At 43.6% G+C, this 14,131-nt stretch overlaps 1 protein-coding gene across 1 annotated transcript in view; it reads right to left on the bottom strand.

Annotated features, from left to right (window-relative positions):
* The window catches only part of USP24 (ubiquitin specific peptidase 24), a 60,753-nt gene extending 50,325 nt beyond the window's left edge, over positions 1-10,428 (bottom strand). Inside the window, exon 1 of the mRNA XM_056497429.1 lies at positions 9,937-10,428. Coding sequence (XP_056353404.1) covers positions 9,937-10,242 — 306 coding nt within the window. The 5' untranslated portion in view covers positions 10,243-10,428. The remainder of the gene's footprint in view (positions 1-9,936) is intronic.
* Positions 10,429-14,131: the final 3,703 nt, after the last annotated feature.

Below are 14,131 nucleotides of genomic sequence, written 5' to 3'. Positions count from 1 at the left end.
GCTTCTGAAACTGTGGTCACCTTATCAAGCACCATGCATGGAAGTCTGATGTAATTCCCATCTAGCAAATCATGCCCTGTTTAAATACTTCAAGGTTTTGGAGAAGGGATGTTTGAAGGTCTACGTGAAAGACACTGAAAGACACTGAAATTATTTATAAGTATTTTTTAGGAATTAAACTGTTAATTACACAGATACTGTAAAGAACACCCATGCAGCAAACAAAACCATTTCCTACAGAAAACAAGTGTGCAGTTATAAAGAAAGTGCTCAAAATAACAGAACAGGAATGAACTTTCAGTACAATAAGGGCAGACTGAGTATAACATAACACCCAATAGATGGGCGTTCAAGGACTACAGTCCAGCCTAGAATTGTAGCCAAGAAAAGCAACATTTCATTAAATGTTACAGAAACAGAGCAACAGTTGCTTCATTCCCTGGAGGAAAGCGTCCACATTAAATAAACCCAGTGACAGCAACTGGTGTCTCAAGAGGTGCAGATTAGCAATGCAGACCTTCTACTGTAGCTGAAAAACTCCACTTGTTGTTCTGCTTTCCATCTGCATCCAAGCAATGCTGCTCATTAGTTACCTGTTACACACAAGTGATTGCCAGGGTCCATGACACAGAAATTCATAAGGAAAGTGAAATAATACATGTTCTTCACAGCACATTCAGCTCCCACATTATAATAAATTATGCTTAGAACACATCTGGACTACTGCTAGATTGAGTCTACCAACAGTGCAGTGAAAGATGGTGTTACACAAAAAATGAGTGTGGTATTTGGAATATTGCCCTAATAATAATTGGAACTGTTTGCATTGAAGAGAATGCCTTTGGCACTTTCCAGGAACTAGAGGCAATGAGCCTTCTTGCTTGACAGTGCTCTGCTACTAAAACCATGTGCAGAAAGCATCAAGTTCATTTATTAATTTTAGAACAGATCACAGCCACATAGCTTCACAGCTCCTGTGAAATCTGTGACAGCCTGAAACACACAACCAGGCAGTTTAAAACCTAAATTCCCCTCCAAACCATTAATAAATTTAACACTCTGCATTTCTGGGAGATTACAGCTATATTCACATTGTATTAGTGCAGACTGAGTTTTATTTCTTAAATCTACTACAAGAAAGACTTACTGCTGCTCTTTCATAATTAGTATCTTTCTGCACATGGAAAAGCCCAAACTGCTCACCACAGAATTTTTAAATCAATTTGGGCAGTGCTCTTTAAAGTGAGGAATTCATTACCAGCAGCTGCTGCAGCAAGGTGAAACATCAGCCCAGTTCTTGCATCATTTTTGTTGGCTGGAGATCTGCACACAGATCTCACACTCCAACACAGCCTGGAGAAATCACTTATCTGCTGACATTCACAAATGCCACACAGCCCTGAACATGCATCCACAATTAATGCTCTGTAATTGAGGAGCTTGGGAACTGTCACTGCAAACTCTACTGACAAAGGTCCATGGAGGAAATAAAAAGATTTTGAAGAAAAATTATGGCATATACGAAAGTAAATAGGATACAAGGCCATGTCAGCCTCCCAAAAAGTGGTTTTCTGTATCTTGTCCTGAAGATCCCCTCACTCTAACAGTCTTGGCTCTTCTGGCTTATTTTCAAGGTGTGAAAATGTAGTTATGGCTAAACACACACATAAGCTCCCAGAAGAAATACCCTCACAGGAACAGGCTCAAGCACTGATTCAAGATTCCCTCTCTGGGGACCTGGCACCTCCCAGATTTCCTTGCAAGGCTGAATAAACAAAAATTGTTCAACATCTGATCAATAAAGCATTGCTTAAATCTGTAGCATAAAGCCTTCTATTGATGAATAACACAGAACAAAGATCAGCAAAAAAAGTGAAATATTAATTAACTTGAATTGCCAAAAGGTCACAGTTTAAAGCTTCCAAATGTATTCATGCAGTATTCAGCTAATTAACTCATCAAGCACTGTTTAACTAAAGCCACTGACAGTTCCCATACCAGTCACTTAACATAAAATAACAAGGAGTTTAAGACTTGTTTTGATTCTAATTGGCAGCCTTAGTAACGAAATTACAGTCAAATTATAATTTTAATTTGTTAATTTGATTTTGATAGGAGGCTACTAAGAGAATCTATTATCACCATAGTTAATTCAAATTCACACTCTTGAATCCAGTATAACTTAGGAAACAAAACCACAAAGTCACATTTTATTCAAGAAGCAACAGGATCAGACTTTCTAAGACACCAGCAGACCAAGCAGTTACCTCCACCTCATGCCTCTCTAGTACTTGATTTTCTCAAAATAGCCAAGAAAACAGATTTTGAAGTTTCATTGCACTGTTTAAAAAAAAACCCCACAAAACCTTGTTACTATGTACCTACAAAGAGGACAAAGTTTAACTGCTCTGAAAAGCAGTAATGAAAAAAATACATAAAGCCAGAACAAGCAGACAAAAATTTTAGGTCCACCTTTCAGTTTTTATCACAGACATAAAGAAATCAATTTTCTATACTGCAGCTTTTCCAGCTGCCATGGGTCAGCAGGGATGCTCCCCTCTGCCACAGCACTGATGGACCACTCAAGTGTTTGCAGAGCACTGCAATGCTCAGGTGGAGGCAAGGTGAGAGAAATACATCAAACACCCATAAAAACAGAGCATTTCTCTGTTCTGATGTACTGTGCCCACCAATTTGTGGGAGAAGCTATGAATCCTGAAGTCATGACCTGACAGTCCCTCCACCTGCCAGACTATTGATTAAAGCAGCTTTTACTTTCAAGCCTGGATGTCAAACCTTTTTTTCTTTTAATTAACTGATAAAAGGTGGATATTCTGTTACCTAGAACAGAAACACAAGGTAAGAATTCAAAGCCTTTCAAATAACTCAAAGCTACCACCTTGAACTTACACATAAACAATAATAACAAGGTATTGAACATTTAAGAAAACTGTCACATTTTCATACCTGTAACCTATTTGCTTTTTATAAACTAGTATTCCAGACAGTTAAAGAACTTTCAGCTCTTGTTAAGTGGCAAATGTGGGAAGAAAATTGGAGAGTATTTCTTAGCTGCCCATTCCATTGGACTCACACTGCTAAGAGCAAGCTTGGTATCCTCTTGTGAATATGTCACTATTAGTAAGACTCAAAAAACAGTGTCATATATGGAATTTCCACACTATGTTTCTTATCTGGCAATAAGAAAACCCACCGTGATTTCCTGAATGTTTTACTGAAAGACATTTACTTGCAAAGTAGTGTCACAGTTTTTAACTGTTTTCAGTCCTTAAGAGATACAGCATCTCACCCTTGATTTTTCACCCAGAGAAACATATTTGGATGCAAAAATTTTAATTGTAGCAACAGATAGGAATGTTTTCTGTTGTTTATGATCTGCTAAGACAACATAAGCTTCTTGGTGAGATACACAGATGTTTTGTTTTGTTATTTTTTCACAGAAATGAAGCACTTGAAATTTCTACTATGGACTACTTTACACAAACAAATGCAGTCTTGTCACAAGAAAAAAATGATAGTATTTCATAATGCTTATATGAAAGAATTATACACTGACCTTAATTGAGAGTTGCACAAGGACACCATCAAGGATTCATGTTTAGACTAAACCCTAAGTAGCTGCAAAGGATTATAATAAATTATAACCACAAAACCCCTATGGCTGCACCTTCCCTCTGCCCCCTCATCTCTCACAACCAAGAACTGTGTAAGACTGGGAATAAGAACACGGTATGAGTTTGAAAAATAGAAATAAATTCAGCAAAGCTGAGAATTAACTCAGAGTTTCTGAAAACACGGGTTGCAGTCTCTCCCTGATTTCCAGGGTGATGGTGTGATGTTACCAGGCAATACTCCCCAATGTACTTGCCTGCTTATTCAAAGATAAACACAGTCCTGAGCATCACAGCAAAACAAAACAACCAAGGCTCTGTAAAAATAGCACTGGAATTAAAACCTCCATTTAACTTCAAAAATACAAGGAGACTCTTTGCCCTTTTATGCTGCTATTACCACAGTATTCAGTGAAATCTGAGACAGAGATTCACTACAACCACTTTTGGCAATGGATTTTGAAGTCTGATAAGTTGTAGGTGAGGGAGAGGTCGTGGAAAGCACTGTTAGGAATGCCATTCATAAGGAACCAAGGAAAACACTTATCTTCCATGTGTTTTCACTATTTTCTGTGGATATATTTAAAAACTTACTCCATTAGTGTAACTACAAACAGCCAGACTCAGAGTCAACACCATTATTCCTCCCAACCCTTGAGTTTTCATAAGCACAAAACCTCATGCTTGTTCCCAAACAACTCAGAATAACTTGGTGTGATATCAGATAAAATTGTGCTTTAAAACAATAAAACAATGAATCACAAATGCTTAACATTTCAGTACTTCAAATTAAGTCAATACTACTATATCCCTTTGCCAAACCACCAGGAATTAATAGAGGAGTGCTGCAGAACCACTATATAAAGTGGATACTGTAATATTATAGTGACCAAAGGTCAGGCTCTGGAAAGGAAAATTAATTCAACAATGCTGCTAAACACTCATCTATACTTCTGTTCTACTGATGTATAGTGAAACAGAAACCAGAACTGACAAAGAAGCTGATTTTTACAGTGTATAATTCCAAAATTGTGACTAACTAATATGAAGAAATCTTTAAATGCCTCTCAAGAGGCATTCTGATCTGGCATCAGAAAAGCCAGAATTGTTGTAAAGCAGTGGCAGGAAGATCAAGTGGCAAGAAACACTGGGAACCTTGGCTTTTAAAATTAATTTTTAATTTAGCCCCTGAAACATACATATTAAAGGCTATTCCTACAGTAGCAGAAATACGTGTTTTTTTCAAAATAAAAGCTTACAAAAGAAACAGGCACTTCCTCTTTGCCCTTCTCATACAAAGAGCTACTGTTCCTTAATCCAAAAGCAATCCAAATGATTTGCTGGAATTAACTTCTAACACTGGCTAATTTGTTTTTATTCTCATTCTTCCTCAGTATTTCACTTCCTTATTAAACAGCTGCCACCGAATAGCACTGTAAACTGGGAAGATGACCAAAAAATGCTTCCAGAGGACATTATACCAGAGACACTTCCTGCCCAGCTGAGAATTTGGCTGTACAGAGCTGTCTCCCACCTTCACTGACCCTGCAGGCATCACCTTCACCAATGAACCAGTAATTAGAGTGCTCCTCTCAATCCAGCAATTACCCTAATGATCACATTACATGATAATGACTTCGTGAGTTATTCAAAACAAAGCTTACATTTAAAATTAACCAGCTGCACCTCTCAGTATCACCCTTACTTCCCTAACTTCATGAAGAATCTCTATTAGTCTGTGTTATATCAAGAATGAAACCCAGAGTATTTTCTTTTGAATGCTTTCAAGGAAGTGATAATGGAATCTGAATATAGAAAGAGGTTCCACACCAGGGCCACTCATTTTTGAAAACAGTGATGCTGAAAACCAAGAGTGCTAAAACACTAATTCCACTTGACATTCTGATGGCATCCAGCCAGGGACTCAATGCCAGAATCCACCACAGAGCTTTATTTGATTGCTTAATTGTTTTACAAGGCCAATTCGTAGACAAGCCACACTGTTAAACTTCCACACAAGAATGCAAGAAATACTCACTTTTGCAAAGCTCAAGACTACTTACAAGAGAGAAGACTGACTCTAAATGTGCAGAATTGTAGCGTGAAATCCATCTCATTTGCTTGAAGGCTAAATACCTTCTTTGTCTTTAAATAAATACAGCTCCTTCCACTCAAAGATCAAAGAACTTCACAAGCCTAACATCCATGGTTCTCCTAATAAAGCACACACCATTATCCTCATTTCACACATTAAAAGCTAAACCAGAGGTTAAGTTACACACCCACCGTGACGCAGCACATCTGTGGCAGAACTGCTTTCAGTCCTGAGATTTAATGATGAGGAGAGGTAGGGTTTGAACACCACAGTTCTGCAGCATGACTAGTGAGAATGTTCCTGGCACTGGCACTCACTAAAGCCGCCAACCTGGTTTTTTTTGGGTTTTTTTTTTTTTTTTCCCCCACAAAATCCCTTCTCTTGCAGTCAAAAAGCACCTCAAAAGCAACCTTGGGCAAGTTTTATTATAAACCTTACCTAGTAAAATCTGGCATGTACGAGCTTTTGATCCAGTTCAACTAAAAAAACATAAATCAAAAGAGCACATGCTGAAGGGGACAGGAATAGCCAGGGGGTAATCTAATCTGTTCATCACAATTTAGCTGAAAGGTCACAGTAATGGCTCTCAGAAGCTGCTTTAAAAGCAAATTAAGATTGTTTTACTGAAGGTTATACAAACTATTGGTATATCTTTATTATTTTTACCTGCCCTTCCCCACAATTTCAAGTTCTCTGGTCACAATCCCCACATTTGTTTAGCTTCCTCTCTTCCACCCTATTCTTCTCAAACTCTTTAAAGCCAGCAATAGTGGCACTTGTGGCAATTCATGGACACACTGACAGACGTTGTCATCACACTCATTTATAGTCTTGTCTTAAATTATAAGGATTTAGCAGCAGTTCATAAAGCAGCTTATCTGTCAGTCAGATGAAGAGATGAGCACAGCATCCTTCACCCGCCTCCCCTCAGCACAGAATCACACCATGACAATCTGCATGTTGCCTAAGGAATAAACACAGAAACCACACATTCTTGCCAAATTGCAAGATTTACTTCTGTTGACAGACATAAACATAGAAGTTATGTCAAACACACAAAGTTACCTCTTGGAAAAGCAGGTGACCTCAGTCTATCAGTGTGGTTTGGTGCTACAAAGGGCAAAACTTCCAACCAGCTGTAAACCTCAAGTTGAATTTTCCTACGGTTTCAAGAAGACTGCAACAAATGAACTGAAGCCCCCTCTGCATTTCCAAGTTTGTCTGCCCTTCTCCTTTTAATGATTTAAGGGTGGTTATGCTGCCAGCATCAAAGCCAGAGGCACACCACAGCTATTGATCTAAAACTGAAGCAATTGGGAAACACTGGCCTTAACCTCATGAAATTGAAATTTATGCACATCTTCACCTCAAGCCTCCTACAGAAAGAAAGCACAGGGCATACACTGAGCCAGCTAACTGCAGCTATCTTGCTTCTGGGCCAGTGACTCCAAATTCAGGCTTCTTTAATACTTTCAGGCAGCCCTGAAGACCAGCAGTGTGGACCACTGAAAGAGGATTCACACTGATTTTTAAAATCTTATCTAAAGAAAACATGTTTTAACTAGTATGATATGTATCTGGTTGCTGTGCTCCTCTCAAAGAAAACCACTAGACAAGCCTTTCTTTGATCCACATGAATGCTGAACAGATTTTAACATTATGTAATAGAGACCAAATAAGCATATGCAAACATAATGGATTCATTACTGATTAGAGAAAATGTAAAGTGTTTAATCATTCATAGACCTATTCTTATATGCATGCTAAAGTGTGCTCAGCCAAAAAAAGCATGTAAATTCAAAGTACAGACCCATTAAATGTGTCTTGAAGAATGACTGAAGCATTCTTGTTATTTTTAAATTATTACATCTAATCCTAACTTTTGTTCAAGGAGTGTTAGACTAGAACATTTTACTCAGGGGAAAATTTCTAAGAATTCTTCTCCTGTGATTTATCTTCTGTTACTGATATATAAAATCCAAAAATCTAACACACCACTTCCTCCTGACTGAATAAAAGTTAAAACTGGTATTATGCAGAGAAGGAGGAATACACACTCGAAGAGCTGTTTGAAAGAGAGATGATACTGAGAGGAAGAAAACCAGAAATAACATCTGAATTACCACAAGACAGCATGGGGTACAATATGTTTCACCATAATGTGTATGACTACAATGAATAATATAGTTGCTTCTGCACTGGCTTTCTGTACAGCTTCATATGCCATAAGCTTCTGCTGAATGGAAAGCTACTGATTAAGCTGATTAATTACTGATTAACCACTTAAAGAATAGCTGTAGCTTATTAAATTTAATGCTAGGTTACAGCTGATGAATTAAAAACCCCAAGAACTGATCATATATCACTTTCCCCCTTTCATAAAATGTATTTCAAAAGGTATTAAATTGTTAGACAAATATGCACAGGCAACAATTCCAATCTCAGGATGTTTATAGATGTAACTCTTTTATTACAGAAGTACTGTTTTGCATACATGTGCAGGAGTTGACAGATGCTCATATGCAAATATGCAAAATCACTAAATTGAGGTATGAATTTATATAAAGTTTCATATAGCAAGATGCCCTGATCCTTCTGAAATGCCTGCTCTGCGCAGTAATCTACCTACACTGAAAAATGCTTTGACTTCCCTCCTGTGGGTTAAAAAGAACACAAGTCAGAGCAAACAAGAACGTAAGTGGCAAAGCAAACTATTAGAAAGCCTAAGTAAATTTGATCAGAAACACAGGATGAAATAATGGGGGGGGGGGTGAGAGAATCCTCTGAGAGTTGTCAAAAGTGCCATTTACAGTGGGAACAAGAGCAGGGAAAAAAGTGATTCTCTGAAGTTTACACTGACAGCTTCTCTTCAAATGTCACACTGACAAGGCAGACTGTCCCAGCTATAACTACATCCAACCCAAATGCCAACAAAACCTCTCATTCGCTCTCAGTCCTTCACAGGAAAGGCTGGAAACCAGTTCCCTGGTTCGGTCAGGGAAGCTAAAGAGCGGCTCCGCTTCTGCGCGGCACACGTGCCATCCCACGGATCACCTTACTCCAGGAGCACACACCAGCAGCTTAGAGGAGCTCAGCATCTAACCCAGTTAACTCAGCGAGCAGGATCACCTATCTTTACTCTGCAGGGCTGGACGTCAGTGCGCCCAGGCTACGGATACGGATGATCTGTGCAAGTGTAGTTACGCACCAGATTCGCCCGTGGATTCTTCAGGAATGTATTTATAGACACGTACACATGCATGCACAGAGAGGGAGAGCTTTTCTGGCACAGAAAACCCTCAGGATACTCTTCACTGGAGCCTGGGAGGGTACACGAGGTTCCCTGGTTTTATTCATGAGTTTAAGCATTTGGTGGTGACCACTTCTTGAGACAGAGACTGTGCAAGGTGGCCCTTTGGTATCACACAGAGGGGCTTTCTGCTGTCCTCACCCCCACGAGTCCCAGAGTCTGGACACTACTAATTAGCTCTTTTCTTATGAGCACTCTGTGAAGTTTTGGGAAAAAAGAGGAGGAGGAGGAGAAGGCTTTATAGCAAAGCACTACAAGACTGTTCCAGAGAGCAAGGAGAGCACTAGGAGTGTATCTGCTGGCTGAAGGGTCCAGAGTTCTGGAAAATGATAGAAGAGAGAGAAAAGCAAACAAGAAGGAAGGAGAGAACCTGGGAAAGGCTGACATTCTCCAGCACTTTCATCTACTTCAGTTTTATTTTACATCACAGCCCTAAGTTATGAGCTTAAGCTCGGTTGTGAAAAACATTTGACCTCACTGCGTTCCTATTTCAGAACTTACGCTCAGCTTATCCAAATAAAACTGCATTTAAAGTCATACCCACACTGCGCTTTCCTTCATATTGTGCAAACAGTTAAAAAAAATACACAGCCCTTAGTCACCGGGATTATGCAAGAAGGCACAAGAGGGGGAGCGAAAAGCAGAGCCCTACGGTAGCCACACATTCCTGGAATGCCAAGGAAAACCCTGGGTGCGCTTCACCTTGCAGCGGTGGCAGGAACGGGCTCGGGGGCGCACGGCAGGCAGGGAACGCGGGGCGATGCGGAGCCCCCGGCCCGGGGAGCGACCGGAGGTCCCGGGCACTGCCGCCGGCCGCACGCCCGGGCCGACCCCCGACCCCGGCAGCGGAGGGGCTGCTCTGGCTCCCAGCGCCCCGCGACCTCCCGCCCGCAGCTCACCTCGGTCTCCACCACTTCGTGGTAGGCGGGCGGAGGGTCGAAGCCGCCCCCGCCGCCGCCGCCGTCCCCGTCGCCGCCGCGGGGGCCCTGCCCGCCGGCGGGGGAGCCGTGCCCGCCCGGCGGGCCCTGCCCGCTCTCCATGGGCTCGTAGCCGCCGTAGTGGAGGCCGGGCCGCTCGTTGGTGAGCAGCGCCACGGCCTCATTGATGTCGTTCTTGGCCAGGCGCAGGGCCTTGCGGATGGCGGCCGCGTCCGAGAAGCCCATGCAGAGCAGCGTGGTCATGTGCTGCTCCTCCTCGCTCTCCATGGCCGCGCCGGGGAGCGGGGCACGAGGAGGAGGAGGAGAAGGAGGAGGAGGAGGAGGAAGAAGAGGAGGCCGAGGCCGAGGCCGGGGCCGGGGGGAAACCCCCGCGGACCGAGAGGCGCCGGGCTCAGGCGCTGCCCGCCCCGCGCGCCGCCATGTTGCCGGGAGCGCCGCTCCCCTCCCGCCGCCGCCGCCGCGGCGGCCGCCCCGCCCCGCCCCCTGCCCCGCCCCCGGCCCGGCCCCGCCCCCCGCGCTCCCCGGCCCCGCCCCGGCCCCGCCCCCGCCCCGGCCCGGAAGCGGCGGCGGCGGAGCCCAGGCCGGGGAGCGCCCGCCGGGCCCGCGTCACGTGACGGGGGAGGCAGGGGGATGAATGGACCGGCGTGGGAAGGGGGCGGGGCCGAGGGGGCGCGTGAGGGCGGGCGGCGCTGTGAGGGGAGCGGGGAACAGGGCCGGGATGGGAACGGGAACGGGAACCGGATGGGAACGGGAACTGGATGGGAACGGGAACGGGGCCGGGGATGGGAATGGGAACGGGACCGGGAACTGGATGGGAACGGGAACGGGAACCGGGATGGGAACGGGAACGGGCCGGGATACCGGGAACGGGAACGGGAACCGGGATGGGAACGGGAACGGGAACTGGGAATGGGAACGGGAACTGGATGGGAACGGGAACGGGGCCGGGGATGGGAATGGGAATGGGAACGGGAACGGGAACGGGACGGGAATGGGAACGGGAACGGGACCGGGATGGGAACGGGAACGAGGCCGGGGATGGGAATGGGAACGGGAACGGGACCGGGAACTGGATGGGAATGGGAACGGGACCGGGAACTGGATGGGAACGGGAACGGGAACGGGAACCGAGCCGGGATGGGAACGAGAACGGGACCGAGAACCGAGGATGGGAACGGGAATGGGATGGGAACGGGAACGGGGCCAGGAACGGGAACCGGGCCGGGATGGGAACGGGAATGAGGCCGGGGATAGGGATGGGGATGAGGATGGGGATGGGAACGGAACGGGGTCAGAGATGGGAACGGAAACGGGAACGGAGATGGGTGTGGGAACGGGAACAGGGCCAGGGATGCGGATGGGGACCGAGAAATGGAACGGAGCCGGGATGAGGATCGGGACCGGGACCGGGACAGGGGTGAGAACGGGAACGGGAACAACGCCAGGGATGGGAATGGGAACGAGGACGCGGATGGGAACGGGAACGGATATGGGGATGGGAACGGGAGGGAGATGGGGATAGGAATGGGAACGAAGATGGGGATAGAGATGGGAAGGGGAACGGAGATGGGGATGGGAACGGGAACAGAGATGCTGACCCGATCGATGGTACCGGCATCAGGACTGGGGATGGCACTGGGACGAGGATGTGGTCCGGGATTAGGAGCCGGGATGGGGATTGGGACAGGGACTGGCACCAGGATCCCATCCTGCCGGGGATGGGCAGCCCAGGATGGCGCCCTCCAACCCAAACCACAATGAAGCAGAGTACAATCAGAAAAAAAAAAATAAAAATCTAGTGCCCAAAACAGAGAGAAAGTTGTATGTATTCTTAAACACACTTGGTGAACTCTTGCACTGCACAGAAGCCAGCAGATCTGGATCTCCTGGCACTCTCCCAGCCAAAATTTATTACCTCATTGTAACAATGCATTTTCTGTGTCCAGAGAAGAGGAGGAAGTAGGAAACAGATAAAAGATTTGTCAAGATCAGTGCTGGTATCTGCATATAAACATTTGGTTTTGGAGGCTCATGTTTTCAGGCAAACTGTTTTGTGTTAGCAGTGACTGACTCTGGGGTTATGAATCCAGAAACCCCTGTCTGATGTCTCAGACATCATTTCCTTTTCAACATAAAGGAAAGTTGCAATTGTAGGGGACACAAGCAGCATGTAGGTCTCCAACAAGAACTTCCAGAGCTTGATGTTGGTCTTTGAAAGAGACAAACTGATGGATCAGTCTGTTGGACTGGCAGATTTTGGATTAATTTTTAGATTGTAGTATGGCACCAGTGATCTCATTTTCCTTATTTACTTTCCTGAAAAGTAATCACAGCTCCTTCATCTTGCTGAATCCTCTCTGATTTTTTTTTTCTCTAAGCTGACATTCAGTGGAATGGAGATAATGTGCATATGACTCTGATCTTCACCTTCTGGATCTTAGGAAGGTCTTTTATTCAGGCTGATCTCCAGCTATAAAAAATTGTTGTGGCTCAATCTTGGCAGGCTTCAGAAAAACTCCAGCACTTCAAATGCATTCAGTTAATATGCAGAATATTGACTCACTGCTTACTCATGTGACTAACATTTAAATGACACTTTCTCATTTTTAAAGGGTATTAAAAATGATTGTTTAATCCTCACAGCCTGATGAAGTCAGTTGGCATAATTTTCCCCTACTAATGCAAAAAAAAAGTTTGTAGGAAAAAGTAAGAAATTTATTAGATGTCATTATTGCTTTTAGAATTATTTCAAGGAAGTGCTCCTGTAAATTTGTGCTGAGCTAATCAATGAAAACTACACAAGTGATGGAGGAACTAATTGTAATCCCAAGTGAAAAGGAAGAAGAGGATGCTTTGCCATTAAATTACTCATACTCTGTAGTCCAGTTGTCCTGAAAGAAGCTGGGGGGGAATTTGAATTTTACCAGTAGGTGAGAATAACACTTGGACACAGCAACTCAACATAACTGACAGTGAGGGGAGCTGGTCCTCAAAGCATTTTTTACAGACTTCACTGACAGCACCTCTCTTGAGACTGCTTGAAGGAGAAGATCACACATTCCAGCTCAGTGAAGGAATGAGTGCATCCTTTTCTAGAAGTTATTCACCCTGGAAGTCCCAGTTTGCAAATGTTTCTCATGCAGTGCCACGTCTAGAAAAGTTGCAGGGAGAAGCAGAGCAAACTTGTCTGAGAACAGCAAAAGGGAACAGTGAGTGACTCTCAGTGGGGCACCAGGAGCAGCAAGGAGAAAAGGGAAGGAAATAAACTGAAGGAAGGGAATAAATATCCCCGAGATCTGCCTTTACATAACTTGGAGTTTGTGCCTGTGTAATTGCCAGTCAGATATTAACACAGTTAAAAGTCATTTGATTGCCTTATCATGTGGAAGGTAGATGCTTTCTACTGAGTGTGTCCTGAGGCGTATCTGACATGAGAAACTTCTGTATTACAAAAAAAAAGTCTTTTTGGAAGAGAAGCCACTGTTTTGGTAAGTGGTAATGCAGTGACATTGAACTTGGCTTTTTGAATTGATCATGTTGTGGCCAGGAAGAATAAAAATAGACTGTGATGGAGAATTGCACTGACTTCTGCAGCAATGTTACAGTAGGTATGCTTGAATAATTTGTCTTTTTAATGAGAATGCTTTTATGCTTTTCTCCATGCATTTCTTTTCAAGCCAGTCCTGTGTTTACAGTTCTTTTGCTGTTTAAACATTGAATACAGTGTTTCCCCTCAAAGAGAAACAACTCTATTGTTCTCGTGGAACATACACTTGCAGCCAAACTAAGAAGTGATTCTGCCTTATTGAACTTGGAAGTTTCCTTGTTGTTTACAGCTGTTGGGAAATTCCAGCCAAAATCCCATGTACTTGGAAAACACCAATGCCACCCTGATTTTCCTCTTTGTTGTACTGTCCTAGTAGTGATTGTTGTATAAATACCCAGAGATTATTATGGAATGGACCTAAAGTGCATTATGCTGCCACCAAATCTTCAATTTCATGTGTATTTTACTCTGCATAAAAGAATATCTTTCTCCTATTTTGTTCGAGGTACAACGGAATAGATTACCGAGGAAAGCTTAGCATGAGATAAAACTTGCTGTTTATAAATAATGACTAAATGTGGGAAAATTTAATGACAGGATTCTACCACT

Source organism: Oenanthe melanoleuca, chromosome 8, assembly GCF_029582105.1.
Source record: "Oenanthe melanoleuca isolate GR-GAL-2019-014 chromosome 8, OMel1.0, whole genome shotgun sequence".
Classification (NCBI taxonomy): domain Eukaryota; kingdom Metazoa; phylum Chordata; class Aves; order Passeriformes; family Muscicapidae; genus Oenanthe; species Oenanthe melanoleuca.
Note: the sequence above shows the minus strand (reverse complement) of the source record. Positions and strands in the feature narration are given on the sequence as shown.